The 27174-nt window shown below is 48.0% G+C and overlaps 3 protein-coding genes across 3 annotated transcripts; 2 read left to right on the plus strand and 1 right to left on the minus strand.

Moving 5' to 3' along the window:
• Positions 1–323: 323 nt before the first annotated feature.
• Positions 324–1919, plus strand: ankrd34c (ankyrin repeat domain 34C; the record flags this gene model as incomplete). The annotated part of the gene is made up of 1 exon (XM_080002664.1): positions 324–1919. The coding sequence occupies one exon, from the start codon at positions 324–326 to the stop codon at positions 1917–1919; it is 1596 nt and encodes a 531-aa protein (XP_079858790.1).
• A 7282-nt stretch (positions 1920–9201) lies between these two features.
• Positions 9202–20189, plus strand: idh2 (isocitrate dehydrogenase (NADP(+)) 2). Its single transcript, XM_080002471.1, has 11 exons — positions 9202–9374; positions 12465–12556; positions 13046–13211; positions 15693–15853; positions 16005–16148; positions 17040–17176; positions 17658–17809; positions 17890–18002; positions 18801–18898; positions 18968–19060; positions 19879–20189. Exons 1-11 carry the CDS (start codon positions 9254–9256, stop codon positions 19961–19963), a joined length of 1362 nt encoding a protein of 453 aa, XP_079858597.1. The 5' UTR covers positions 9202–9253; the 3' UTR covers positions 19964–20189.
• Positions 20190–20380: 191 nt separating this feature from the next.
• znf710a (zinc finger protein 710a) lies at positions 20381–26213 on the minus strand (the record flags this gene model as incomplete). Its single annotated transcript, XM_080002974.1, has 6 exons — positions 20381–21278; positions 21871–22045; positions 22143–22334; positions 22943–23704; positions 23789–24421; positions 26169–26213. The coding sequence occupies 6 exons, from the start codon at positions 26211–26213 to the stop codon at positions 21112–21114; spliced, it is 1974 nt and encodes a 657-aa protein (XP_079859100.1). The 3' UTR covers positions 20381–21111.
• Between the last annotated feature and the right edge of the window lie 961 nt (positions 26214–27174).

Here is a 27174-nt window from a genome sequence, read left to right on the forward strand (position 1 = left end):
TTTATGTTTCTTTTTCCTCATTCCAACAATTAATCATATCTTTACATTATTATTAGATTTCAAGCGTCTGTTTTGCACATTTGTGATTTTGTTTGAAAGCCACTCCACGTTGTGTCTTTATTTATTTGGTATTTAACTTGTATGGTGGAGGCTGCCACCCACTGGCTGCTTTAACAAACCTTCTGAGAAAAAAACCCAAACAATGAAACTGTGATGAATTGTGACCTTAAACACAAAATAAAGGTTAAACTGCTGCCGTCACTTTCTCCAAAGGGCTTCAGGCTGTAGCTGTCTTTCACAGCGAGGGGGAGGTTTGGACCGGCATGGCAGACATCCTGGAGCTGCGCACGGACGGGAACTCCCTCCTGAAGGCCGTGTGGCGGCGGCGCCTGAGGCTCACCAGACTGCTGCTGGAGGGCGGAGCCTACATCAACGAGAGCAACGAGCGCGGGGAGACGCCGCTCATGGTGGCCTGCATGTCCAAGCACACCGACCCGCAGAGCGTCAGCAAGTCCAAGCTGGTCAAATACCTGCTAGACAACAAGGCGGACCCCAACATTCAGGACAAGGCCGGCAAGACCGCTTTGATGCACGCCTGCATCCACAGAGCCGGGCACGAGGTGGTGTCGGACCTGCTGAGCACCGGGGCCGACCTGAGCCTGGAGGACCGGACCGGGGCCTCTGCCCTGGTCTACGCGATCAATGCTGACAACAAGGAGACGCTCAAGCTGCTGCTGGACGCGTGCAAAGCTAAAGGCAAAGAGGTGATCATCATCACCACAGACAAGTCGCCGTCTGGGGCCAAAACTACCAAGCAGTACCTGAACGTTCCTCCGTCACCGGAGCTTGATGAGAGATGCTCCCCCGCCTACTGCACCACTCCCTCCGATATCGATCTGAGCGCGTCTCCCACGCTTCATCAGGACGAGCAGCAGAACACTGTCTTCACTTTCCAATCAAAGCTGAAGTCCCCCACCAGCTCAGCAGCCAAGCTTCCAAACGGGCCTGCCTCCCCCACACGCCGCACCGCCAACCCCAAACGTGCACGTCTGCCTCAGCTGAAGCGGCTGCAGTCGGAGCCCTGGGGTCTCATCGCCCCCTCCGTCCTGGCGGCTGCGGCAGCCCACGAGGAGAGCAAGAGAAACACAGCGGAAGAGGAGGTCGTCACCGCCGTGAACGGACTCGCATTGAGCAAGAGGTCGACGTTATCCAGACACAACAGCGTGGACGGAAAAGACAGTCTGTTCCCCCTCGTGGGTGAGCAGCCCTGCAAAATGACCACCTCCCTTTCAGTCCCTCCAACGTCCAAAACCTCATATGAGAAGTCCCTGAACCAGCACCAGCCTCTGGCCCGGCGCAGCACCATGCCCCCTGAGCAGGAGAGCGGCGCCGGGGGCGCCGGAGCCTCCAGTCCGAGGGACGCCGTGCACAGGAGACTTCTGGGAAACGACCACTACGACTCAGACTCGCAGCTCTACTCGGACTCGTCCGCGCTGGACTCCCCGAAGGTCCCTCTGGAACGCAGGAAGCTCAACACCTCCCCGCTCGCCCTGCTCACCAGCTCCAGGGAATCTCTGGACAGCAACGCCAGCGTGTCCTCTCCCAGCACGGCACGCAGGCGTGGCCCGGCGCTCCTGGAGAGGCGAGGCTCGGGGACGCTGCTGCTGGACCACATCTCCCACACCCGGCCGGGCTACTTGCCCCCACTCAACGTTAACCCCCACCCTCCCATCCCTGACATCGGGGCGTGCAGCAAGCCGTCCTCTCCCATGGCTACAGGCTTTAGATCTATAGCTCCAGTGGCACCCAACACACCAAAGAAAGGGGGCCTCAAGTGCAAGAAGAAACTCATTAGAAGGCACTCTATGCAAGTGGAGCAAATGAAACAGCTGTTTGATTTCGAAGAGCTGGCCCATTAGTCGGCACAAAGAAACGTGGAGGACATAAACGATCAGGAAATAAATCTGTCGCTTCACTTGGTTAACTCTTTCACACTTGTGCTAGGTATTGTTGAATAATGTGGAATATATTCAGAACTACGATGAAAATGAGCAATATAGAAATACCTTCTCTCCTCATGTGATCCCAGAACCTTGTGATCTTTAAAGCAACATTTTAATGTCGTCTAATTTCTGAATGTAAATGCCAAAACATGGTGGATTCCCGTGAAGTCGCTCTCTGACACGACAATGTAAGATAAAGGGAAGACGCAGGGTCCTTGTAGCCAGCCCTGGAGGCACTTTGTGCGTTGATAATTAGCACCGTGATGGACTCATCCCAGTGGAGAAAATATGTGATGCACTTGTTTAAGATGTAGCTCAATGACATGAAATTTGACTGTTCGTAGCAAATCTGTTCCAGTGCCTTTAAGACGAAGAACCAGAGCGACGTGGCGGCGTCGAGGGCATCGAACCAGCCACTCACATGAGGATTTAACCAAAACAACACTGTTGGTCTCGTACAGAACACGATGGTGGATAGGAATGAATGAATGAACGAACGGATGAATGGGCTAATGAATGAACTAATGAATGAACTAATGAATGAACGAGCAAACCAATGAACGATTGAATGAATGAACAAATGAATGAATGAATGAATGAATAAACAAATTAATGAACGAGCAAATCAATGAACGATTGAATGAATGAATGAACAAATGAATGAACGAATGAACAAACGATTGAACGAATGAACGAACAGATGAATCAATGAATGAAATGCCTTCGGACGGTAAAGAGACGTCTGCGTACAACAGCACTTCTGCCCCAGTGAAAAACCAAGATGACTTTGCAAACTATCACAGCAAAGGTCATGTTGCATGTGGTGCGGTGCAGCGAGCAGACGGTGTCACCGCCCTGACGTCGTGACGCTCTTCTTCAAAACGGACACCGATCGCAACCTTCTACGTCGCAAGGCTTCCACATCACGTTACTGTGAAGTATTCCTTCTGTGTGAGAACACGACAAAGGTCAGAACGTAATCTAACGCATAGTATTTTTGTAAGTAGATTGTTGTTTATTCTGAAATAAATGTCTACAACTTGTGTGTCTCCGTCTCCTGTTATTTTAGGTTCAGTGTGTGTTTTTTTGGGGGGAAGGGGGAGCTCAGCTGACCCCCCCTCCGGGCCATAGCACCCTCACCCTGCCAGACACCCACAGCAGCTCCATCAGGGGCGCGCTCCATGTCATCAGGACTGAAAAATAAACCCTGTGGTATGAGCTACATCCCACCCCCAGGGATTAATAAAGTGCATTCTTATCTTAATATATCAAATGAAAATCTGTATTCTGTGGGTTTGACCGAGCACTTTGATCTTCTGTGGAAGCTCAAAAAGAATCACGAACAGTAAATAAAATCCTCTTTTCCTCGTGGGCACAAGGGGTCAGATCATCGCAGCTCATCCTACTGTGTCTGTGTGTGGAAGCAGCGAAGCACCAAACGCTCCAGTGGCGACGTTTCACGTCTTTCTAAATAAAGATCCAAGCACACAAAGACAAGAAAACATGATCTTATAACGTTTGTCCGAGGAAGGATTTTTTTTTTTATCCTTCTATCAAATAAAACCTAAATCGACATCCTGCTGAACAACATCTGAGAATATGCTAAAAAACAAAACGTTACAGAACAACTCTGGAGCTCTGCAAACCGAGCTGGACCCGTTCGCAGCACGAGTAGGAAACGATTTCTCAGGAAGATCCGAGAGAAAAGGTGTTGTTCACAGAGAACTGCAGGAAGACGCATCACCCTGCAAAGAGAAGACGCATCACCCTGCAAAGAGAAGACGCATCACCCTGCAAAGAGAAGACGCATCACCCTGCAAAGAGAAGACGCATCACTTCATAATAACAGCTGTGGCATCATACACCTAGGTAGGTCATTTCTCTGCATTTGACATCCTAGCAACTGACGTAGCCAGGAGCAGTGGCCGCATGTAGCGACGCCCGGGGAGCAGTTAGGGGGGCAAGTGTCTTGCTCAAGGACACATCGGCACGCTACCAGGAGGAGCCGGGGATTAAACCTGCAACCTTCTGATGTCTAGACGACCGGCTTCACCTCCTGAGCCACTGCTCCACGTGCTTTAAATGCTGGAAAAGCAGCCATAAAACAACTTTCTTCAAAGTCATTGTCATGGTCTTTAATGACACACCCCTCATTACCTAACCCCAAAATGTGTGTTTCTCTGATACGATGAAGAGACGGTTCCACTCCTCGTCCCTCCTGAAAACGATGCTTTCTGTTTCCTTGTCCTCAAAATGCTGTTGCCTCAAAATCCCATTAGGCTGCCATGTTTTTTAACTGCTAAAAGTTTCCCCCAAAAAAAGCTTTCAAATCAAATGCACTTCCACTCAGCACCAGCTGCTCCATCAGCAGGCCCAGCAGGGGGTCCCTGCCTCCTTCCTGCCATCCTTTCCCTCACAAGAAATGTAATTTTGACATTTTATTTTTGTAGTTACAGTTAAAAACCTCTCCAGTTACTCATATTTCTATCTTAATATGATACATTCCTCTTATGATAAGGAACTCGTTTCGCGGGACCCCTTCACCCTCCTCCAACAGCCCAGTTAGAAAGCCTGTGGACCCTTTGAACGCCACATAAGGGTAAACATCGTCTTTAAATGTATCGTGGCGGAAGCGTTTCATTGAGGTTACTGTGCAGAATTCAGTGCTGGTTCAGATCAGACACCTCACAATTTATGTCATTAACGTCAGCATTCGAACACAATTCCTCTGCATCTGCATTCTAATGAAAGTTCAATTTGTCAACACATTAAAACACATTCATTCACTTTACTCCACTGCCACAACAACTAAATACAACTCAAAAAATAAAAAAACAAAACAAAACAAAATCAAAAGTGCTGTGGGACCTGCAGAGCTGCTTGGTCTTTATGGTTGAGTCATCTTTGTATTATTATTGAATTTAGAGTCAAGGTAAAAATAATAAAATCCATTGTGGGTCTCATACATTATGTTTTAACTAGTTAGTAAAATACGGCTGGCTGGTATTTTACGTCAATTACTATTTGGAACGAGCCTGGGAACCAGACCAATCTGCAGCTCATGATTGAGTTCGGTGCCCCCTCCGAGTCAGCGGGTTCGACGCGACCATGCAGAGGAGCACCTTACCAAGATGGCTGCCGCTGACGTGCAGCGGTCGGTTGAATCCTCCATCGTGACGTTTTGAAAGCGACTGGAAAAAAGCTTCTGTTGATGAGGAACAAGTTAGTTCCACGTCACAAGGTTCATCTGGCAACTCACTCACCTAGTGCTACGTCACACCTTTTAATGCTCTGATTGGTTGTCGCTCCAGCCAATGCTCTGATTGGTTGTAGCTCCAGCCAATGCTCTGATTGGTTGTAGGTCCGTCCAATGCTCTGATTGGTTGTAGGTCCGTCCAATGCTCTGATTGGTTGTAGGTCCGTCCAATGCTCTGATTGGTTGTAGGACTATCCAATTGCGTCCAGAGACATTTTGCTCTGCGTCCGTTGTTAACACCCCTTGGAAATTGAAAATTAAGAGGGATTCTCAAAGATTCCAGTTAATTTGCATTTGCAAATTGGAACATACAAATATGTAATTACTATTTGAAACATATAAAATATATAATTACTATTTGGAACATATAAAGTATATAATTACAATTGGAACATATAAAATATATAATTACTATTTGGAACATACAAAAATTGTATTACTATTTGGAACATACAAAAATTGTATTACTATTTGGAACATATCTTCTTCTTTCGGCTGCAAATAACTATTACATTACATTTCATTGATCAGACGCTTTTATCCAAAGCCACTTACAATTGTTCAAACACCGACGGACGCAGCCATCAGGAGCAATGAGGGGTTAAGTGTCTTGCTCAAGGACACTACAGCATGCTAGCAGGAGGAGCCTGGGATCCAACCAGCAACCTTTAGATTACTAGACCACCAGCTCTACCTCCTGAGCCACCATCCCCACTAAACTAACTATCTGAAACCTCTTACAGAAACATAACTACTTGAGACATCAAAAATATATAATTACTATTTGGAACATATAAAATATATAATGTTATTTTTTTAGGATTAATGTTAAAGTTTATCTCAGAAACTACAATAATAATAAAAAATAATTTACTTCCGGATTGTAACATACGGTAAAGTGACGTCACGGCGTCACAATTCAAATCCTATTTGACATTTTACAAATGATAACTGTTTGTATTTCTTAACCGAAATAATTTTTACTTTTGCAAAATAAAATATATTTTTAAAGATTCTAATTTAATATAAATACAGAATTATTGTATTTCTTAAACGCTGATTCCATTCGTTTCACAGTTCTTTATATTGGTAATCCTGACCCCATGTGTAAGGAAACACTTTAATATATGTTTTACCGTCACCTTTATAAATATTATAAAGAAAAACAAATAAAAGATTTATGTCGTAGGAGGGAAGACGTCATTAATAATTCCCTGGCGGCACTAATTTAAGTACATAAATCCCCCGGCAGAGGTCGCCACAGTCCTGCTGCTTTAAAATGAATGCAACGAGGATCCAGATTTGAATAGAAATGGATTTTATTCACTACTTGAAGGTTGATCTTTCACACAGAGCATTTTGAATTATATCATTATTATTATTATTATTATTATTATTATTATGTATAATTTGTATGAACTAAGGTGAAATGTGCATTAGAAGTTTGACCCACAGTTAGGGTTAGGGTGGATAATAATAATAACAATAATAACAATAATTATAATAATAATGATTTCAAGAATCCCCCAGACATCAATATAGTACTATCTGATTTTATCCTAAGATTATTTATTATTATCATCATTATTATTATTATTATTATTTCCAGAATCCCCTAGGCTTGTGATTATTAATAACCTTTATAGTGAGTGTATCGGGTACTTAGATGGATTCAAATGGTGGACTGTGTTTGTTTAATGTGTGTGTGTGTGGAGCTGTGGAGGTGACCTGCAGCTCCACACACACACACACACGTGGCTTGTTTCCCCTTTGGTGGAAACTAAAATTAGAGTTGGAGTTAAAGTAGTAGAGTTGGAGTTAAAGTAGTAGGGTTGGAGTTAAAGTAGTAGAGTTGGAGTTAAAGTAGTAGAGTTGGAGTTAAAGTAGTAGAGTTGGAGTTAAAGTAGTAGGGTTGGAGTTAAAGTAGTAGGGTTGGAGTTAAAGTAGTAGAGTTGGAGTTAAAGTAGTAGAGTTGGAGTTAAAGTAGTAGGGTTGGAGTTAAAGTAGTAGAGTTGGAGTTAAAGTAGTAGGGTTGGAGTTAAAGTAGTAGAGTTGGAGTTAAAGTAGTAGGGTTGGAGTTAAAGTAGTAGAGTTGGAGTTAAAGTAGTAGAGTTGGAGTTAAAGTAGTAGGGTTGGAGTTAAAGTAGTAGAGTTGGAGTTAAAGTAGTAGAGTTGGAGTTAAAGTAGTAGGGTTGGAGTTAAAGTAGTAGAGTTGGAGTTAAAGTAGTAGGGTTGGAGTTAAAGTAGTAGAGTTGGAGTTAAAGTAGTAGGGTTGGAGTTAAAGTAGTAGAGTTGGAGTTAAAGTAGTAGGGTTGGAGTTAAAGTAGTAGAGTTGGAGTTAAAGTAGTAGAGTTGGAGTTAAAGTAGTAGAGTTGGAGTTAAAGTAGTAGGGTTGGAGTTAAAGTAGTAGGGTTGGAGTTAAAGTAGTAGAGTTGGAGTTAAAGTAGTAGAGTTGGAGTTAAAGTAGTAGAGTTGGAGTTAAAGTAGTAGAGTTGGAGTTAAAGTAGTAGGGTTGGAGTTAAAGTAGTAGGGTTGGAGTTAAAGTAGTAGAGTTGGAGTTAAAGTAGTAGAGTTGGAGTTAAAGTAGTAGGGTTGGAGTTAAAGTAGTAGAGTTGGAGTTAAAGTAGTAGGGTTGGAGTTAAAGTAGTAGAGTTGGAGTTAAAGTAGTAGAGTTGGAGTTAAAGTAGTAGGGTTGGAGTTAAAGTAGTAGAGTTGGAGTTAAAGTAGTAGGGTTGGAGTTAAAGTAGTAGGGTTGGAGTTAAAGTAGTAGAGTTGGAGTTAAAGTAGTAGGGTTGGAGTTAAAGTAGTAGAGTTGGAGTTAAAGTAGTAGAGTTGGAGTTAAAGTAGTAGAGTTGGAGTTAAAGTAGTAGAGTTGGAGTTAAAGTAGTAGAGTTGGAGTTAAAGTAGTAGGGTTGGAGTTAAAGTAGTAGAGTTGGAGTTAAAGTAGTAGGGTTGGAGTTAAAGTAGTAGAGTTGGAGTTAAAGTAGTAGAGTTGGAGTTAAAGTAGTAGTGTTGGAGTTAAAGTAGTAGAGTTGGAGTTAAAGTAGTAGAGTTGGAGTTAAAGTAGTAGTGTTGGAGTTAAAGTAGTAGAGTTGGAGTTAAAGTAGTAGAGTTGGAGTTAAAGTAGTAGAGTTGGAGTTAAAGTAGTAGAGTTGGAGTTAAAGTAGTAGGGTTGGAGTTAAAGTAGTAGAGTTGGAGTTAAAGTAGTAGAGTTGGAGTTAAAGTAGTAGGGTTGGAGTTAAAGTAGTAGAGTTGGAGTTAAAGTAGTAGGGTTGGAGTTAAAGTAGTAGAGTTGGAGTTAAAGTAGTAGGGTTGGAGTTAAAGTAGTAGAGTTGGAGTTAAAGTAGTAGGGTTGGAGTTAAAGTAGTAGAGTTGGAGTTAAAGTAGTAGAGTTGGAGTTAAAGTAGTAGGGTTGGAGTTAAAGTAGTAGAGTTGGAGTTAAAGTAGTAGAGTTGGAGTTAAAGTAGTAGGGTTGGAGTTAAAGTAGTAGGGTTGGAGTTAAAGTAGTAGAGTTGGAGTTAAAGTAGTAGAGTTGGAGTTAAAGTAGTAGGGTTGGAGTTAAAGTAGTAGGGTTGGAGTTAAAGTAGTAGAGTTGGAGTTAAAGTAGTAGTGTTGGAGTTAAAGTAGTAGGGTTGGAGTTAAAGTAGTAGAGTTGGAGTTAAAGTAGTATAGTTGGAGTTAAAGTCCTGCGGTTAAAGCTGAACAACATCGAGATGTGGAATGAAACCCTCTTTCTCTGGGTTTTACCAGGACCAAGCTTTGGACCCAGTCACAGGGTTTGGTGTTTTCACCAAGGACCAGGGTCTGGTCCCGGGTCTGGGATACGGTTGACCCACTTTCCCGGACCAGAGTCTGGTCCGCGGACCAGCGCTTGGTCCCCGGAGCCGCTTGGTCCCTCCTCCATCCCCCCGCCCGTGACGTAGCCGGCCGTATATTGCGGCGCAGCTCCGTGGTGTCGGCCCCTGTCCTCGGTCTCTGCCGGTCCTGCAGCACCATGTCTGGATACCTGAAGGCCCTCGGCTCCGTGTCCCGGTCCGCCGCGGCTCTGTGCGGCCGGCCCGCGGCCCCGGCCCCGGCCCTGGCCCCGGCCTGCCTGGCCCTGCAGCGGAGGAACTGTGAGTGTCTGCGGCGGTGGCTGCAGATGGCACCGGGTCCCGGGCTAAAGCTAGTTAGCCCGGGACCCGGTGCCATCTGCATTCAAACAAAAACCGGAAAACAGTAAAACGCAGGAAAACGCCAAAATTCAAAGCGACGTTTGCGCAGCCGCGTTGTCGCCCCACGCACGGAGACGCAGCAGCTGCAGGAGATGGAGGAGATGGAGGAGGTGGAGGAGGTGGAGGTCGCAGCAGCCGCTCTTTGTCTCCGCAGACTGCGCCTTCCCAGCTGCAGCGACACGTATGACGGGCTCCGCAGCAGAAGCCCTGAAAACCCAAACCCAGAGCAGGGCCAGAGCCGCGGCGCTGGACCCGGGTTCCGCAGCAGAACCGTTGAACCCGGAACGTTCCGGTTCCGGGGAGAGTTGCTTGAGTGTTCGGTGACTTTGGAACTTTCCTGAGGTCGCCGTGTCTTTCCACGGGGACAGAAATAGCTGCACACACTTTGAGGCTGTTTCCCGGGGCCACGGGGAGCAGGTCCAGGGTGGAGGTCCAGGGTGGAGGTCCAGGGTGGGGGTTCAGGGTGGGGGTTCAGGTGGAGGTCCAGGGTGCGCAGGGGGGCAGAGGCGTTGCTCTGGGGACCTGGAGGTCAGACGGTCGGATGAAGGGCGGAGCTGAAGGGTGGAGCGGTCCTACTGGACCCAGCAGCTGAATGATCTGACGGCTCTAAAAATACTCCAACCGACCTGGTTCTGTTAAACATCAAGACGTGGACTGGTTGTAAACAGTCCTAGAGACCTGCTTCATGCTTCATGCTTCATGCTTCATGCTTCATGCTTCGTGCTTCATGCTGCATTAGTTGTTTTGTTTCGTTGTTTTTCCAGAATCACAAAAAAAAACCTTTTGTTTTGTCAACAAGACAAAGAAACCACAACGTATTCACATCTAAGAAGCTGGAATCAGAGAATTTGGAAGTTTAATTATTATAAAATGACTCGACGATGAATCGATTCTCAAAACAGTTGTGATTAATTTTGTGGTCGGCAACTAATGAATGAATTGTTGCAACACGATGAGCTTCTCTCTGACTTGGACTTAGAAAGTGGACAACGGGGCAGAACACAGAACCCTCTTTGAGCTTCAATCTCCCTGAGCGTCCGAGTCGTTGGAATCTTTTACGGAGCCTCGCCGCCCGTTTGGCTTTTGGGTGTGAATGTTAAAACGACACCAACCCATGTGGCGGTGCGGACGTGGTTGGAGGGGCCGTGTCGGGATCGCCCCGCTCCGTTCCGAGCGCCGTGGTCCGCCGGGCTCTGGGCCCGCGTCCTCTCGACCTTCCCGCGGTGTTTGTTGTTTCCCGTTGCCCTCGGCGACGTTGTGGTGTTTCCTGGAGCACGGAGGCGTTGACGCCGAGGTCCGGACGGAGCGGTGGTGGGTGGTGTTTGGAGCGCCGGGTCCGCTCATCTGAGACGGATTCATCTGTAGGACGAGGCAGACGGCCTCCATGACGCTCTGTCATTGGACTCAGAGGAAAGGTTACATAACACCCTCCCCCTCCCCCCCTCCCCTCCCCCATGTGATCTTGGTTCTCTCAGGGAAGTCGCTGCTTTGCAGCTTTGTTTGGTCTTCTCCAACCTCTAATGTTTATAGTTTCAACTCGATGCCCGCAGTGGAAAAACTCCAGATGTCCCCCCCCCCAAAAAAAACCACAACCCATAATAATCCGGTTTCTGTGTTTTCCCTCTGGCCACGCCCTGATCAGCTGCTTCCACACATCAGTTTGACAGATAATCAGATAATCCACACGGTCGGCTCTAAACCCCAAGTGGACTTTTACTTTCTGAGCCCGGATTTCACAGTTTCTGTGTCTGTTCTCCGCTGAGAATAGTGACGGGCGTCGCCCGCTTCCTGTCTCCTTCTTAAACGTTATTTATATTTTTCTATTTGAATAACAGTAACACGTTGAAGGGTCGTCTAGAACAGTGCTTCTCAAATGAGGGTACTTGTACGCCTAGAGGTACTTTGTGGTGCTACAGAAGTTACACTGAAAACTAAAAGATATAATGTTTAAAAGAGACATAGAGAACATCATTTATTAATGTTGTTTCTTTCCTCCAGTAACAGTGACGGGAGCTCAGCTGGACAACGTGGTGGAGGAGCTACGCTCCCAAAACAAGAGACAACCACAGGGTTCAAACTTTAGGGCGTTGGGCTGTTTTTGTGGATTATGGAGCGAGTGCAGTCAAATCTAAACATCTTGCTGTTACTCATCCATCCATCCACCCATTCATTCATCCATTCATTAATTAATTCATTCATCCATTTATTCATCCACTCTGTATTTGGTGTTGTTTGGGTGATTCCTCCAGCTGCAGGCTTTGACAGACGACACGTTCTGGAAATAAAAACTCTGGTTCTTTCTGGTACAAATACATTTTCCATCACAAGTGTCAGGAAACAACTGAGTTCATTCATCTGCTGCTTTTTAATTTAATGTTTTGTTGAAACTACACAACATGAAACTGAGTCACTGAGTGTGAGAAATAAACAACGAAACAGGAAGTACTTTGGGAAACAGGAAGTCGGTGAAACGTCATTCTGAGCGATAGGATATTTGAAAAGGTCGGATGGCTTCCCACGTGATCAATACGTCCACGTGGAGGCGCTGAAACCGATCACTCTGATTGATCCGATCACTCTGATTGATCTGCATCTGGGGGGGGAACAACTAGCGATTGATCTTTCCATAATATGAACATGTGTAATTATTGATGCTCGTGCTTTTCACGGAGCCTGAAGCTCGGACTATTATTTAGATATTTGTGGCTCTAACGTCTGACCCTGAATTCAGAAGGTTCTGGGGTCAGATCTCAGGTTGTTGTGACGGGTGGAGGTTCCATGTTGGGGAACAAACACACGGGAACAAACATGGACGCCGGGTGTCAGGAGGTTGGGAGTATTCTGTCAAATCCATTTCTACTTTCTATTTTTGTTTTGTCGGCTCTGGACCCGAACGGGTCAGAAGGAGGTGGCGTCGGAAGGAGTTGGTGGTTTCAAGGCGTTTTGGGTGGATGCAGATCCGTGATTCCAGTTGATTTGTTTCCTTCTCAGACTCTGAGAAACGCATCAAGGTGACGCAGCCGGTGGTGGAGATGGACGGAGACGAGATGACCAGGATCATCTGGGAGTTCATCAAAGAGAAGGTACACTGTCTGTCTGCCTGTCTGTCTGTCTCTTGTCCTCTCTCTCTCTCTCTTCTGTCTCTTGGTCTGTCTGAAAGGGGCACCGTGCCCGCACAACTCTGTTCTATTTATAAACCGTTTGACATGTGGTTGGTGGAGGTGGAGGAGGGGGTGGAGGTGGGCCGTGCAGCAGGCAGCACAGACCATGTCGGTGTGATTGGGGGGTGGGGGTTGGGACGTTCCACTCCGTGTGACGGGGGACGAGGCCACGTCGTCCCGTGACGTCCTGCTCCACTTTCTTGTTGATGGAATTTGAGTCGTTCAATGTTTGTCGTCAGTGTTTAAGTTTTTAATTTGTTTTTAGTTTTATTGTGTTTTTCTGTTTCTTTCTCTTTTTGACCTTGAGCTGCTGTAACTGCCGCTCTCCATAGATAAATAAAATACATCCCATGATGCTGTGTGTTCCTTACGCTGAGCATCATGGTCATGATCCCTCCTCTTCCCGCTCAGCTGATCCTGTCCAACGTGGATGTGGAGCTGAAGTACTTCGACCTGGGTTTGCCGTACCGCGACCAGACGGACGACCAGGTCACCATCGACTCGGCGCTCGCCACCCAGAAGTACAACGTGGCGGTGAAGTGCGCCACCATCACCCCGGACGAGGCCCGGGTGGAGGGTACGCGCCACAAATCGCCACCGATCCTGAAACTTTGTCCTTTACACATTTCTGTGGCAAAGAGAGTCGGTTAGAAAGTTCAGAAGTTAAAAATTAAACATCTACACTCTACTATGAAATATAACTTTAATATTGCCATAGATGACCGTCTGCTCGCTCAGTGCTGCCACCCGTGGCGGGGACTGGTATTGCAACCGGTGGGATTCTCCAGGGCAGAATTATTACAATTATTATTAATATATACAATATTATATCCATAAATATGAAATCTCAAAATCGAATCAAGATATTTCAATCACTTGAAATTGTATGTATGGAGGAAAATGCAGACAATACCTCACAACACATCTGTTTTTTTTTTTTTGTTTTTTTTTACTATTTTATTGTAAAATATCACAATACCATCTTGAATCTAATGTAATCTTAAATCAGACCATTTGCAGTAAATTGTGATTCATTTTTTTGTGATTTTTAAACGGAATGAATCCTTTGAAAACCCTCAGTAAAAATTTGGTTTAAAAAAACAAAGCAAAAGCAAATGTTATTTTTTATACATGTGTATATAATATATTTACAGTATATATAACTTAAAATTTAAATGATGACTATCAATTCCAAGGAATTATATTTGGGTTCAGAAAAACACCTTTCTCCACAATACATTTCACTGCATATACACTACTCAGAAAAAGTTCGGGATATTTGGCTTTCGGGTGAAATGTATGGAAAATGTAAAAAGTTCACACTACAGTGATATGATATGATGAAAGTAGAGTATTTAAGTAGAAGATACAATGGTCATTTGCTCATCTCAAACAATTTACTGAAACAAAAGCCAACAACAGTGGTGGGTTTACCACAACAACAAATGTCAACGTCTCAATAACTTGTCATGTGGCCTTGAGCATCAGTTACAGCTTGACAAGGACGTCTCATGCTGTTCACAAGTCGACTTATTGTCTGCTGAGGCCTGGCCCCCCACTCTTCTTGAAGGGGGCCCTCAGGTCATTGAGGTTCTGGGGTACAGAGTTAGGAGCCTCTACACGGCCACTCAGCTGATCCCATAAGTTTTCTATGGGATTCAGGTCTGGAGAATTATTTATTTGTATTTATTACATTTCACTGCATATATGTATGAAAGTATGTATATGTATGTGACAAATAAAAATCTTGAATCTTGAATCTGGAGAAAGTGCAGGCCACTCCATTTGAGGTGCCCCAGTCTCCAGCAGCCGTTCCCTAATGATGCCACCTCCATGAGCTGGAGCGTTGTCCTCCATGAAGATGAAATGAGGCCTGTGTTGTTCATGCAGAGGCACAATGACTGGATGAATGATGTCATTCAGGTAGTATGGGCTTGTCACTGTACCATTCACAAAGTGTAGGGCAGTTCTGTATTGACTAGACACACCTGCCCACACTGTAACACCACCACCACCAAAGGCTCGTCTGGTGACAACAGTGGCTGATGCGTAGCGCTCTCCTTGACGTCTCCATCATTTCTGCTCAAGGTGAATGGACGTTCATTAGAGAACAGCACTGAGGCCCCTGGTCCCTCGTCCAGCGTCAACGCTCCATGGCCCCTGCAAGACCATGATGCCTGTGCCTGGTGGTGTGGTCAGGTGCCCTTGCAGGTGGTCTAGCACGCAGACCACGCTGATGTCAACGGTTTTGAATGGTCTGATGTGACACTTGGTGCCTCTCACCTCCCTTAAATGTGCCTGGAGTTGAGTGGCATCATCATGCGGTTCCTCAGGGCACTGTTTACAATGAAGCGCTCATCAGTGTGGGATGTGGCCAAAGGACGTCCACTTCTATGTCTTTCTGTGACTCTTCCAGTCTCTGTATCTCTGTTGCAAGCTGCTGATGACGCTCTGTGACACTCTAAGCTCAGTGGCCACTTCCCTCTGACAACATCCTGTTTGAAGCCTCACCAGCCGAGGTGCTGTTGATCAGTTGTTAGGTGTGGTCTTGGTCTCATGATGTCAACATGTGAACAGCATGATGAAGAGGACTGTTTCAATACCAACTCTAATTGAACCAGGACATGTATTGGTGGATTCATGGGTCAAACACTTGTTGTGAATTTTTCCGTTCAGCTCCTTGTTAGAGAACAGCAAGTTGTGCAAAAAGTACTGAAACATTGAACAGTTGGACATGTGCATTCAAAAGTTTAGAGAAGGTCAAATGAAGTTCAGCTGTAAAGGTTATAGTGCATTTTAGGTTCATCCTGAAATTTCACCCGAAAGCCCAATATCCCTAACTTTTTGTGAGTAGTGTATATTTGACCGTATATGTATGTGACAAATAAACCTCTTGAATCCAGAAGGAGGTCATGTGATGGGAGGTTAATCACATGTTTTGAGCGCCCCCTCATGGCCAGAGCTGGTTACTGCGATAATCACTAATTATGGCCAAAGCCAGAATGTTGATGATGATGATGATGATAATAATTTATTATTATTATTATTGTGTTTCTAGAGTTCAGCCTGAAGAAGATGTGGAAGAGCCCCAACGGAACCATCAGGAACATCCTGGGAGGAACCGTGTTCCGTGAGCCGATCATCTGCAAGAACATTCCGCGCCTGGTACCTGGCTGGACACAGCCCATCACCATCGGAAGACACGCCTTCGGAGACCAGGTCGGTACTCTGCCTTGACACTGCCTCACCTCCACCTCTGCAGGGAACTGAAGAGGGAATCCACCGTTTTGAAAACATGTGATTGGATGAATAAAGAGTTCTGATGTTGTGTTGTGTTATTGAAGCCTGTTCTTTCAAACCTCCGTCTCAGTACCGAGCCACGGACTTCGTGGTGGATCAGCCTGGGAAGTTCAAGATCACCTTCTCTCCATCGGACGGCAGCGCAGGGAAGGAGTGGGAGGTTTACGACTTCCCCGCGGGGGGCTGCGGGATGGGCATGTACAACACCGACGAGGTGAGGACTCCCTCTGCTCCTCCCACTTCTCCCCCTGCTCCTCCCACTTCCCCCTCTGCTCCTCCCACTTCTCCATCTGCCCCCTTCTGCTCCTCCCACTTCTCCCTCTGCTCCCAGTGGGCCTCCACCCAGAAACGGCATTTCTCCTGGCAATGGGAAAGGTTTCAATCAACTGTTTTTATTGTTGTGAAAAGAGCAGCAGTGCAGGTTCCATCGGTGAGGAGTTGAATAGAAACATCAGTCGTATTTATTCAGTATTAACCACAGGAATAACAATGTAAAACATGCAAGATTCAAGATTTGTTATTTGTCACATACATATACATACTTTCATACATATATGCAGTGAAATGTAATGCAAACGCAATTCAAAGTTACAGAAGTTCAAGCAAATTAGAAAATCCGTCCAGAATTCTGATGAATCCAAAAAAAATAGACAAACAGCGTTTTGAAGAGAACACGCTGTTCTTGAATCCATGAACGATCCTAAAGAATGTGAACAAAAACAACAACAACAACAACAACAAGCAGCCACGTGAGGGTCTCAACTAGTTGTTGTTGTTGTTGTTTCTATTGTTTACAGAAACCCTCCATCCTGAGTCCTTGTAACTAGAGCGGCACCACAGTGGAATGCTCCTTTTTTAAAGACAAGGCAGCGCTGCCTTGATATTTATTCATATTTCATGTTTCCTGTTGTGCTCCAAACCACCGTTGAGTTCCTGCAGAGCTGCTGCTTTACTCTGCCCAGAGCGGTCAATCAGCTGATCCTCCGGGGGTGTCACCTTTACCGTCACCTTCCTCTTCATCCTTCCTCTTCACCTTTCACCTTCCTCCTTCCTCTTCCTCCTTCCTCTTCACCTCCCTCTTCACCTTTTTCCTTCCTCTTCCCAGTCCATCACCGGCTTCGCCCACAGCTGCTTCCAGTACGCCATCGGGAAGAAGTGGCCGCTCTACATGAGCACCAAGAACACCATCCTCAAGGCCTACGACGGGAGGTTCAAGGACATTTTCCAGGACGTCTTTGAGAAGTGAGACAGTTTACTCTGCAGGAAGCATAACTTTTACCGCAGAGAGACGACTTTGTAGGGAGTGACGGCGTCGCAGCTCGTCTGTTTGTTTGTAGTAAACTGTGTTTTTATTGACGCACTTCAGTTAATTTACGTATATTTTAGGTTGACGGAGTAACTAAAAGCTCATTTTTATAAATGTTATATTGGTGGGCTGCTGTAATAAAGGCAGCTTTAACTAGCCCAGTAATACTTTTATAGCGATGGGAAATCCAGGTTCAGAAAGCAAAATTCCACTCCACACCACCATGTGGATTTCAACCTGCTGATGATCAGTGCAGGAGCGAATACATGGAACCAGGATTTTTACTTCCTGGAGCTGGACTTGTCCTCTGAAATGTCAATAGGTCCTTTTAACATAAAGAAAAAACCTCAAGTACTGTTTTAAAAGCCACATTTTAAAAAAATGTCCCTGTTCTGGTCCTCCTGCGTCCCCTTTCAGGCACTACCAGCCAGAGTTTGACAAACTGAAGATCTGGTACGAGCACCGTCTGATCGACGACATGGTCGCTCAGGTGCTCAAATCGTCCGGAGCCTTCGTGTGGGCGTGCAAGAACTACGACGGGGACGTGCAGTCCGACATCCTGGCGCAGGGTGAGGAGGACCGGACCTGGGAGCGGGACGGGTGACCTCTGACCCCCCGAGCTCTGACCCTGTGACCTCTGACCCTCCAGGTTTCGGCTCCCTGGGGCTCATGGCCTCCGTGCTCGTCTGCCCCGACGGGAAGACGATCGAGTCGGAGGCGGCGCACGGCACCGTGACCAGACACTACCGCGAGCACCAGAAGGTTCGAGCGCACCGCCTCATTACCTGCTGTTAGCCTGCCACCCGGTGGCCGCAGGGGGAACTGTGTTTACAGGGCTGTCCCAAGGTCATTAAACATCATGTTATGGCTTTTGCAGAAAATAATCCTGTCAGGTTCATTTTATTCTTGAAACTTTAAATTTAATGGGGTGAATTATTTGCTAATGATAAAAAAATAAATAAAATAGTTGTTACAAATATACTGGGGGAAAAAGCCCATTCTTTTTGCAGGGACCAGGAAAAGGGTGGAAAATATTTTACTAGATTTACACTTCTTCTTTCTGTTTTCCAAGTTTTCCTCCCTGCAAAGTACAAATGAGCTCTTGACCTCGGCTCGTAATGGAATTTAATGCGTCTTAAAGAAATCAAATGCAATCTCATGCAGATATTCTAGATAATAGATAATTAGTAATAAATAATAGTATAGTTACCCGTAACGCAAATCTTTCCTGTGCATAGTATCAGCATTTTGTATATTTGTACATCCTAAATATCTGACTATTCCGGTTAAGTATTTTTTCAGCTATTTGTATATATTTGACACTTATTACTTTTTATCTTTACTTCACTTTTTTTTTATATATTTTATTTCAATTCTCCATTTTTTTCAGACTGTTTTTTTAATTTATTTTTATTTTTTTGTTTTTTTTTCATGGTTACGCACCAAACCTCATCAGAATAAATTCCTGATTTTTGTACCTGGCGAATTTAACTGATTCTGATAAACTGATAAAAGCGTATTGATCAGTGATGGGTTAACCCCTTCCTGCCCGACCTGCAGGGACGGCCGACCAGCACCAACCCCATCGCCAGCATCTTCGCCTGGACACGAGGCCTGGAGCACCGCGGGAAGCTGGACGGGAACCCCGACCTGATCAGGTGAGAGGGAACCTCCTCCTCTTCCTCTTCCTCCTCCTCCTCCTCCTCCTCACACTGTGTGTCCTGCAGGTTCTGCCAGACGCTGGAGAAGGTCTGCGTGGAGACGGTGGAGAACGGCGTCATGACCAAGGACTTGGCAGGATGCATCCACGGCCTGGCCAAGTAAGACCTTCCAGGACCTTCCAGGTTTTCCTTGAAACTCTAGTATGAGATGGATCCATAAAAACTTTACTCTTCCCTGAGGGAAATGATGCTTTTGCAGCAGCTCACATCACAAAATAGGCAACTTCAATAAAGTAAAAGCATTTTAACGCAGAGAGAAATTGCCAATATGTGATAAACCAAAGAAAACAATAGACAAAAAATCAACAACAACAACATCCCAAAAAATGTAACGTAGAAATAAGAGATGAACAAGAAAAGTAAATCACTTCTGCTTCATCTGTCTTTTACGCGTTGTTTTATTCATTTCTCTTATTCCTAAACCTCTTTGTTTGGGAGCAACTGCAGCGCAGATCGAGACGTTTCCTAAAAACGTCAAAACCCGAAAACCAACGTGGGCTGAGAACCTGGAGAATCAGCCTTGAGTCATTAATCAGCACCTGGTGGTCTTTATATTATGCTCCTTACGCCCTTGAAGGTTTTTAAATTCTGATCAGAAGCTTCTGAGCCTTCAGTTTCCAAACCTCCTCCTGCCCCTCCTCCTCCTGCCCCTCCTCCACCTCCTCCTGCTTCTCTACCTCCTTCTGCTTCTCCACCACCTCCTCCTGCTTCTCCACCTCCTGCTTCTCCACCCCCTCCTGCTTCTCCACCTCCTGCTCCTTCTCCACCACCTCCTGCTGCCCCTCCTGCCCCCCCTCCTCCTGCTGCCCCTCCTCCTCCACCTCCTCCTCCGTGTGAAGCTTCTTGAATAAAACCCTCAAAACGTCTGATGATTGCTGGTGGTGTAAGCTGACGTTGAGCTTTCTCCCTCGGTGCAGCTGCAAACTGAACGAGCACTACGTCAACACCACCGACTTCCTGGACGCCATCAAGAGCAACCTGGACAGAGCTCTGGGGAAGTAGCGTCGCTCTCTCTCTCTTTTTGGAACCTCATTTTAACAGGGAGGGCCAGGAACGCCGCTGCGCCCGCTTCGTCTGAAGGGAAGTCGTCCCCGTGGCTCCTGGCTCCTGTTTTTATTTTTGTAACGCAAAGTACTGTTTGGAAATACTGTATAAAATACTTTCAGGCCTCAGAAAGAACAAGAAACACTTGATAAAATAATAATAAAATAATAAAATAATTCCCTGACTGGACTCTCTGCGTCTTCCCTCTCGCGCTTTACAGCAAACAAGCTTTTTTTTTTTTTTTTTTTTTTTTTTTTACAGTAAATACATTTATTTTACAGTCTGATCCACAACATCGTACATTATTTCCATTTCCATGTCTATGCACATAAAATTCAGACCATAACCGACCCCCCCCCCCCCGATGATGGAATAACCAAGCTGAAGGATTCACAGAGAGATGCAGCCTTTTCTTTTATTTTCTTTTATTTATTTTCAGCCTCGTTCTGGGCGCGGCGTCCGAGCCGCCGCTCGTCCATCACGCCGGATGTGCGCGGCGTGATGGATGGCGCTCGCTCCCACGCGACACGTCATATTTCTCCCCAAGTTGTTTGTTGTGGTTGATATTCCACCGTGGAAGCAGAACGACGCCGCCTCTGCGTTGGGCTCCGGTTCTTTGGTAACAGAGTCGACAATTAAACGGTTTCTTCTTCTTCTTGTTCAGAGTTTGAAAAACATTCCACATCAACATTTACATTCAGTGACGAGGGCGCGACACATTCTGTACATTAAAATACAAGGAAACACACGTTGTTCTGCTCCAAATCCCCCGAATCAGGACCTATCGCAGTAGAGGTGGAGCCGCCTCCGGAGCTGCGTCTGCTTTGGCAAATGTCGTGGATCCGACCCGGCGGGGCCCCCCAAAACCTCGTCCCGTTAAGTGCGTCGTCTCACATGAGGAGCTGTTGGAACTGGAACCAAATGTGCTTTTCATCCTTTTGAGTTCACGGCGGTTCCAACGCCGGGCCCCTCCTTCCCCTGCGAGCGGCTCCGGGTGGGATGAGCGGAGGTGACGCCGGGCAGGTAGTTCAGAGTCTGGATCCTGTTCAGTGCATGTGAGAGTCCAGTCAGGGTTTTGGGGGGTGAGGGGGCCCCCCCCGGGGGCCTCACGCCGTGCTGTAGCGGCCCCCGGCCTTCCCGAACCCGGCGTAGAACTCCATGTCGCTCAGCTTGCCCAGGTCGGGCGTGTTGTTGCTCGCCCGGTTCTCTCTCTCGCTGAACTCGAAGCTCTCCTCCTCGTAGTCGTCATGGCCCTCCAGGTCGGGTGGAGCTTCTGGAGGAGACCTTATGTTTATTCATCACATCAGGTGTTTACATCCTGCATTTAGTTATTATTCCACTAATATATATATATACACACACACACACACACACACACACACACACAGTATATGTTTAGCTTAATATTTTTCGTATTTGTTATAATTAGATGTTATTTTGGCACTTTTGTTTACGTTGTTATATTTTTGTTTACTTTAAAATTATACTTCATATTTACAAGGGTATTAAAGTCCTATCTTAATGCAAGCTAAGATATGAAATATCACATTTAAAATCAACTTTATTTATGGGGAAAAAATTAATTTCCCCAAAGAAATAGTAAAAATGGCCAAATATTCCATATTATACAATATGAAATATATATAAAGTATTTACTTCTAACAGTCCAGCACTTATTATTGCTTTAGAGTTTTCTTTTGTTTTTTTTCCATCGGTTGTATTAATCATGCTCGTCTCTCTGTTCTACGTCATCGACACACGTGGGTGAGAATCTGCTGCTACGCATGTGAAACTCCACAAATCAACTCCTTGTGCTCAGAGTCAGAGCCTTGAGAGGTTGAAGGACACGAAGCGACGTCTCTGACCTGCTCCCTCGATGGAGGCGTCCAGGATGCCGTGCTTGACCTTCATGTGGCGGCTCAGGTTCCCCTTCAGGTTGAACTTGCTGCTGCAGTAAGGACACTTGAAGGGTTTGCTGCCGGCGTGGAGGTGCATGTGGCCCAGGAGGTTGTACATCCTGTTGAAGGACTTCCCACAGACCTGCAGGACCACAGGGCCACAGTTAGAACCTCAACCTCCTCCGCCCACGGACCCCCATGTGACCCCACCCCCCGGACCCCTCGCTCCGCCCTCCCACCTTGCACTTGAAAGGCTTGACCGGCAGGTGGACAATCATGTGGGTCTTGAGCGTCTGCTTCTGGACGAAGGTCTTGAAGCAGACGTGGCACTGGTAGGGGCGCACGCTGGCGTGGATCAGCATGTGTCTCTTCAGGTTGGCGGACAGCGTGAACTCCCTGGCACAGACGTCACATTTAAACTCCTTCATCCCCTGGTGGATAAAAACACATTTGGTTTTAGTGATTTGGCCTAAAAATACGATTTACAGGAAAATGAACAGGAACAGAGAGGAAAACCGAAGAAGGTTCCACGTCGAGCTGGACAGGACGAGGTAACTTCGGCGCCACCTGGTGTTGCACCACAGCAGAAGAATCAAGTCTTCAGTTTCAACACAAACACGAACATGCAGAGGCAGAATCAGGATGAAACAGGAACAACGTCGGTTTGTCGGCTTAAATAAAACAGGAAAAAATGAAGAACAATGGAGACGAGCCCGGGTGTGAATCACCGACATAAAGGGAAGTGGGGGCGGGGCGGGGGCGTGTGCACAGCCACTGGTACGAGCCAAAGAGCGACAACATCCCTGATCTACCAGAGCAGGAGCACTCTGCCAAACGCTACCAGAGGCTCATATTTAATAGGATCATTATGACGTTAATTATGACGGGAAGATTATTATGACGTTGAGACAAAAACTGCTCGTAAACTGTGCCCGGGTGGGCTTGTGGGCTTTTGGGGGTGTGACGGTGAACGCCTCAAAGAGAAAAACACGTGGGTGAGTGTCAGTACCTTGAGGGCGAGGGCGTGCGCTGCCAGTACCTTGTGAGTGAGGGCGTGCTGCCGCAGGTGGTGGATCTGCACAAACTCCATGCCGCACTCGGGGCAGACGTACGGACGCACGTTCTGGTGCTTCATCAGGTGGTTCTGCAGCTGGCTGCGGTAGGCGAAGGACTTGTGGCACTCGGTGCACTGGTAGGTGGTGGGGCCCTGGTGGCTGCTCAGGTGACGCTTCAGGTGGGCGTAGGTGGGGAACTCCAGGCCGCACTGCGAGCACACGTGGCACTGGCCGTTCTCGTGCTTGTTCTCGTGCGTGCGCAGCTCGCTGGGGTAGGCGAAGCCGCGGCCGCAGAAGCGGCAGCTGTAGGGCTTGACGTCGGAGTGCTGCAGCATGTGGCGCTTCAGGTGGCTGGTCTGGGTGAAGGCCTTCTCGCACACCGTGCACTTGTGCGGCCGGGTGCCCTGGTGGGTGAGCAGGTGGGTCTGCAGGTGGCTGGGCTGCTTGAACAGCTTCCCGCAGTGCAGGCACTCGTGGGGCTTGATGCCGTTGTGGCCCAGGATGTGGGTGACCAGGTTGTACTTGGAGGTGTAGGACTTCTCGCACATGCGGCACTTCCATCGCTTCAGCCCCTCGCCCACGTCCACGCAGTACGACTCGTCGATCTGCACGTTGATGTCCAGCCGGTCGATCTGCATGCGCCGGGCGAGGCCCTCGGGGTCAGACCACAGCAGCGCCTGGCCGTTGTCCTCGTAGTCGCCCGGCAGCGCCATGTCGGCCGCCTCGTACGCCCCCTCGCCGCTGGCCTCGTAGTAGCGGTTCATCAGGGGACTCCCGCCGGACCCCCTGGTCTTGAGGTTTAGCGCCTCCTCTTCCTCCTCTTCCTCCACCACCACCTCCTCTTCCTTCCCCCGTCCCTCTCGGCGGGGGCCTTCCCTCGGATGCCGCTCCGTCCGTCCGTCCGGTGCTTCTCCGTCACAGGTGGGGCAGCCCCCGCAGCCCCGCTCCTCCTTCAGGGAGCCCGGGGGGGTCCCTGGGTCCTGTTTGGGGCTCGGTCCTTTCTGGGTGTGGATGCAGGACGGGGGGACGTCCGACTCCAGGCGCTCCCCCTTGATCTGAGCCTGTGGGCTGGGCGCTCTGCGGGGCCGCTCCTCCGACTGCTCCTCGCTCCTCGGCCTCTTGGTCCGGCCACGGGGCCCCGGGCGCCTCCTCTCGCTGCAGTGGGGCTGGGCCTCGGGCTCCCCCGCCGGCTCGGCCAGGTAGTCCCCGTTGGCCCCGATGAGCTGGTCGGCGTACTCGTACTCCACGGCCTCGGGGGGAGGCGGGGGACACTCCCTGGGCTCCCCCATGTAGAAGCCGTTGGGGGCGATGGTCGCCCCGAAGATCTCGTTCTGGGAGATGAGGCCCAGGACGGCGGCTTGGGCCAGAGACAGAACCACCACCGGCTCTGTCTGCGTCCCCACGTCCACCTGGCCCTCCATCATTTTAGGGTAGCTCCGCACCAGGCGGCCGGTGTCCTCTTCCTGTGGAAACACACAAAGAGCAGCTCAGACGTAAACGGACGATATCGATGATACGGATTTAATTTGACCTCATCCTGTGAACCCGGTTCCCAAAAGCGATGCCGTATTCGCCTTCGATTAAAACAGCAACACACGCATGCAGACGGTTCCTTGGGCCCCGGCTGACGGGGGAGTCTGAGTCTCTGCTGTGAATCCTGAGGAGAACATCAGATGCGGGAGATAACGCAGATCTCCGCTCGCGGCCGACTTCCTTCCTCGCCGGGCTTTGGAATAATAAAGCCCCCGTCGAAGGGATGCGGGTCCGACCAGGAAGCGGGCTTCCGCCGACCGTCCTCGGCGCTTCCTGTGGGGCCGGCGGGGCCGCGGCGTGGCCCGGGCCCCGTTCACCCGGATCCTCCGGCTCAGCGGCTGCTCCACATGCAGACGCTGAGCTGCGGCTCATTCAGGATTCAACACCGAGCGACATGATTATGTGAAGTGGAGTAAAGAGCTGCAGCCTGGACCGGCACGTGTTTGGAAAACCAGGAAACTGTTTCAATTAAACTCCAATAGATGGATGATGGAGGGATGGTGATGATGATGATGATGATGATGATGGATGGTGGATGATGGATGATGATGTTTTCATGTTATTGTTTCATAGGTTTTGGCCACGGGCTTCCTCCTCTGTCTGCTCAGATACAAGACTGAGAGAGGAGGCAAACCAGTGAATAGACGAGAGCGAAAGAAAGAAAGGAAGGAAGATAAAGAAAAAAAGGTGTGTGTGTGTGTGTGTGTGTGTGTGTGTGTGTGTGTGTGTGAGTGTGTGTGTGTGTGTGTGTGTGTGTGTGTGTGTGTGTGGGGCGAGTAGACCTGGATGCCCTGATAACCACGTCATTTATAATTACTGCTTTTAAAGTAGTCTGACTGAGACAGACTGAGTGTGTGGAGAAAGAAACGCAGAAAGGGTGTGTGTGTGTGTGTGTGTGTGTGTGTGTGTGTGTGTGTGTGTGTGTGGTGTGAGACACAGAGAGGCAGGGAGGTATAGAGAGAGAAAGGGAAAGAGCTGTGGGCGGGGGAGGAGTGGAGGGAGGGAGGGAGGGAGAGAATGAGATGGAGGGGCTGAAAGATAAAGAAAGAGGAGGGGAAGAGGGAGGGGGAGAGATTGAGTGAGCATGTGAGAGAAAGGGAGACAGAGAGGAAAAGCGGAGGGAGGGAGGGAGGGAGGGAGGGAGGGTGTGTGGGGGGCAGAAAGACAGAGTGAGGGAGAGGGGGGGAGGGGGGAGGGAGGGAGGGAGGGGAAGAGAGAAAAGGCACAGCGAAATGAAAGGCTGACAAAATGAAAGAGAAAAAGAGAAATGACAGAGAGAAAGAGGAGAGTCCACGCTTTCACATTTAAAGTTACCAGAGAAAGAACACACACACACACACACACACACACACACACACACACACACACACACACACACACACACACACACACACACACACACACTTACTTCAGTTCATATGAAATATCGTACTAACGCAGCACTTCAATGAATGTAAAAAAAGTAGGTCCACACACACACACACACACACACGTGCAGATAGTTCTCAAACAACACACAGAACAGGTACACACCCTCCACTGTTCACCAACAGCCACCATCAACAACAACAGTGTGTGTGTGAGTGTGTGTGTGTGTGTGTGTGTGTGTGTGTGTGTGTGTGTGTGTGTGTGTGTGTGTGTGTGTGTGTGTGTGTGTGTGTGTGCTCTCTCACTCACCACATTGCTCCTGGAGTGATGGTTCTGGTGTTTTAAGGATCTCATCCTTCAGGAGAAATGAGTGTTGTGAAAAAACTCCAGCTCCTATTTATATGTGCTGGAGGGGGCGTGGCCTCGGCTCATCCTCCTCCCACTGTTATCAGGACGGGCCGCGCGCGCGCACACGCACATGCGCGCGCACACGCTCATCGCTCCTTCTCCCGCCGCTTCTCTCCCGTCTCACGTCTCCCGTCTCACGTCTCTTTCTCTCCGTGTCTCTCCTCCACAAACACGCACGCACGCACACATCTTATCTACTACAGCGCAGCGTGACCCTTCAACACAGTTCTCTTTGGGGCGCATGCACAGGAGGCGCGCACACGCGTTATCTCCTCCTGATCGTCACGTCTTGACGCGCGCTCCCTCCGCATGCACGCGCGGCCGTTTGCACACGCACGCGCAAACAATTCAATGAAATCTAATAATCAGTAGTTATACTGATGCGCACGCGCATGGACTTACAAACACACACACACACGCGCGCACCCACACACACACGTGCGTAAACAAACGTTCGTCTCACGTTCACACTGTCTCACGCACACATACACACTGGAGGTGTGTCTGCCTGCCGCACACACACACACACACACACACACACACACACACACACACACGCACACACACACTGATGTGTCTGAGATCCGTGCACGTGCTCTTTAACTTCGCGCAGTTTGTTTCTTCATTGAAACTAATTAAGTGTTGGATGCGCGCAGGACAGACGGAGAGGAGAGAAGGACAGAAGGAGAGAAGGAGAGGAGAGAAGGAGAGGAGAGAAGGACAGAAGGAGAGGAGAGAAGGAGAGGAGAGAAGGACAGAAGGAGAGGAGAGAAGGAGAGGAGAGAAGGAGAGAAGGAGAGAACAGAAGGACAGAAGGAGAGGAGAGAAGTAGAGGAGAGAAGGAGAGAAGGACAGAAGGACAGAAAGAGAGAAGGAGAGAAGGACAGAAGGAGAGAAGGACAGAAAG

The sequence above is a fragment of the Zeus faber genome, assembly GCF_960531495.2.
Source record: "Zeus faber genome assembly, chromosome: 6".
NCBI lineage: Eukaryota > Metazoa > Chordata > Actinopteri > Zeiformes > Zeidae > Zeus > Zeus faber.

Bases quoted from the DNA above. Each gene is read 5' to 3' on its own strand.
- idh2 (XM_080002471.1), top strand. From the start codon at position 9,254: ATGTCTGGATACCTGAAGGCCCTCGGCTCCGTGTCCCGGTCCGCCGCG. The intron at 9,375-12,464 runs GTGAGTGTCTGC...TTTCCTTCTCAG, and splicing joins GGCCCTGCAGCGGAGGAACT to ACTCTGAGAAACGCATCAAG. The intron at 13,212-15,692 runs GTACGCGCCACA...TTGTGTTTCTAG, and splicing joins GGACGAGGCCCGGGTGGAGG to AGTTCAGCCTGAAGAAGATG.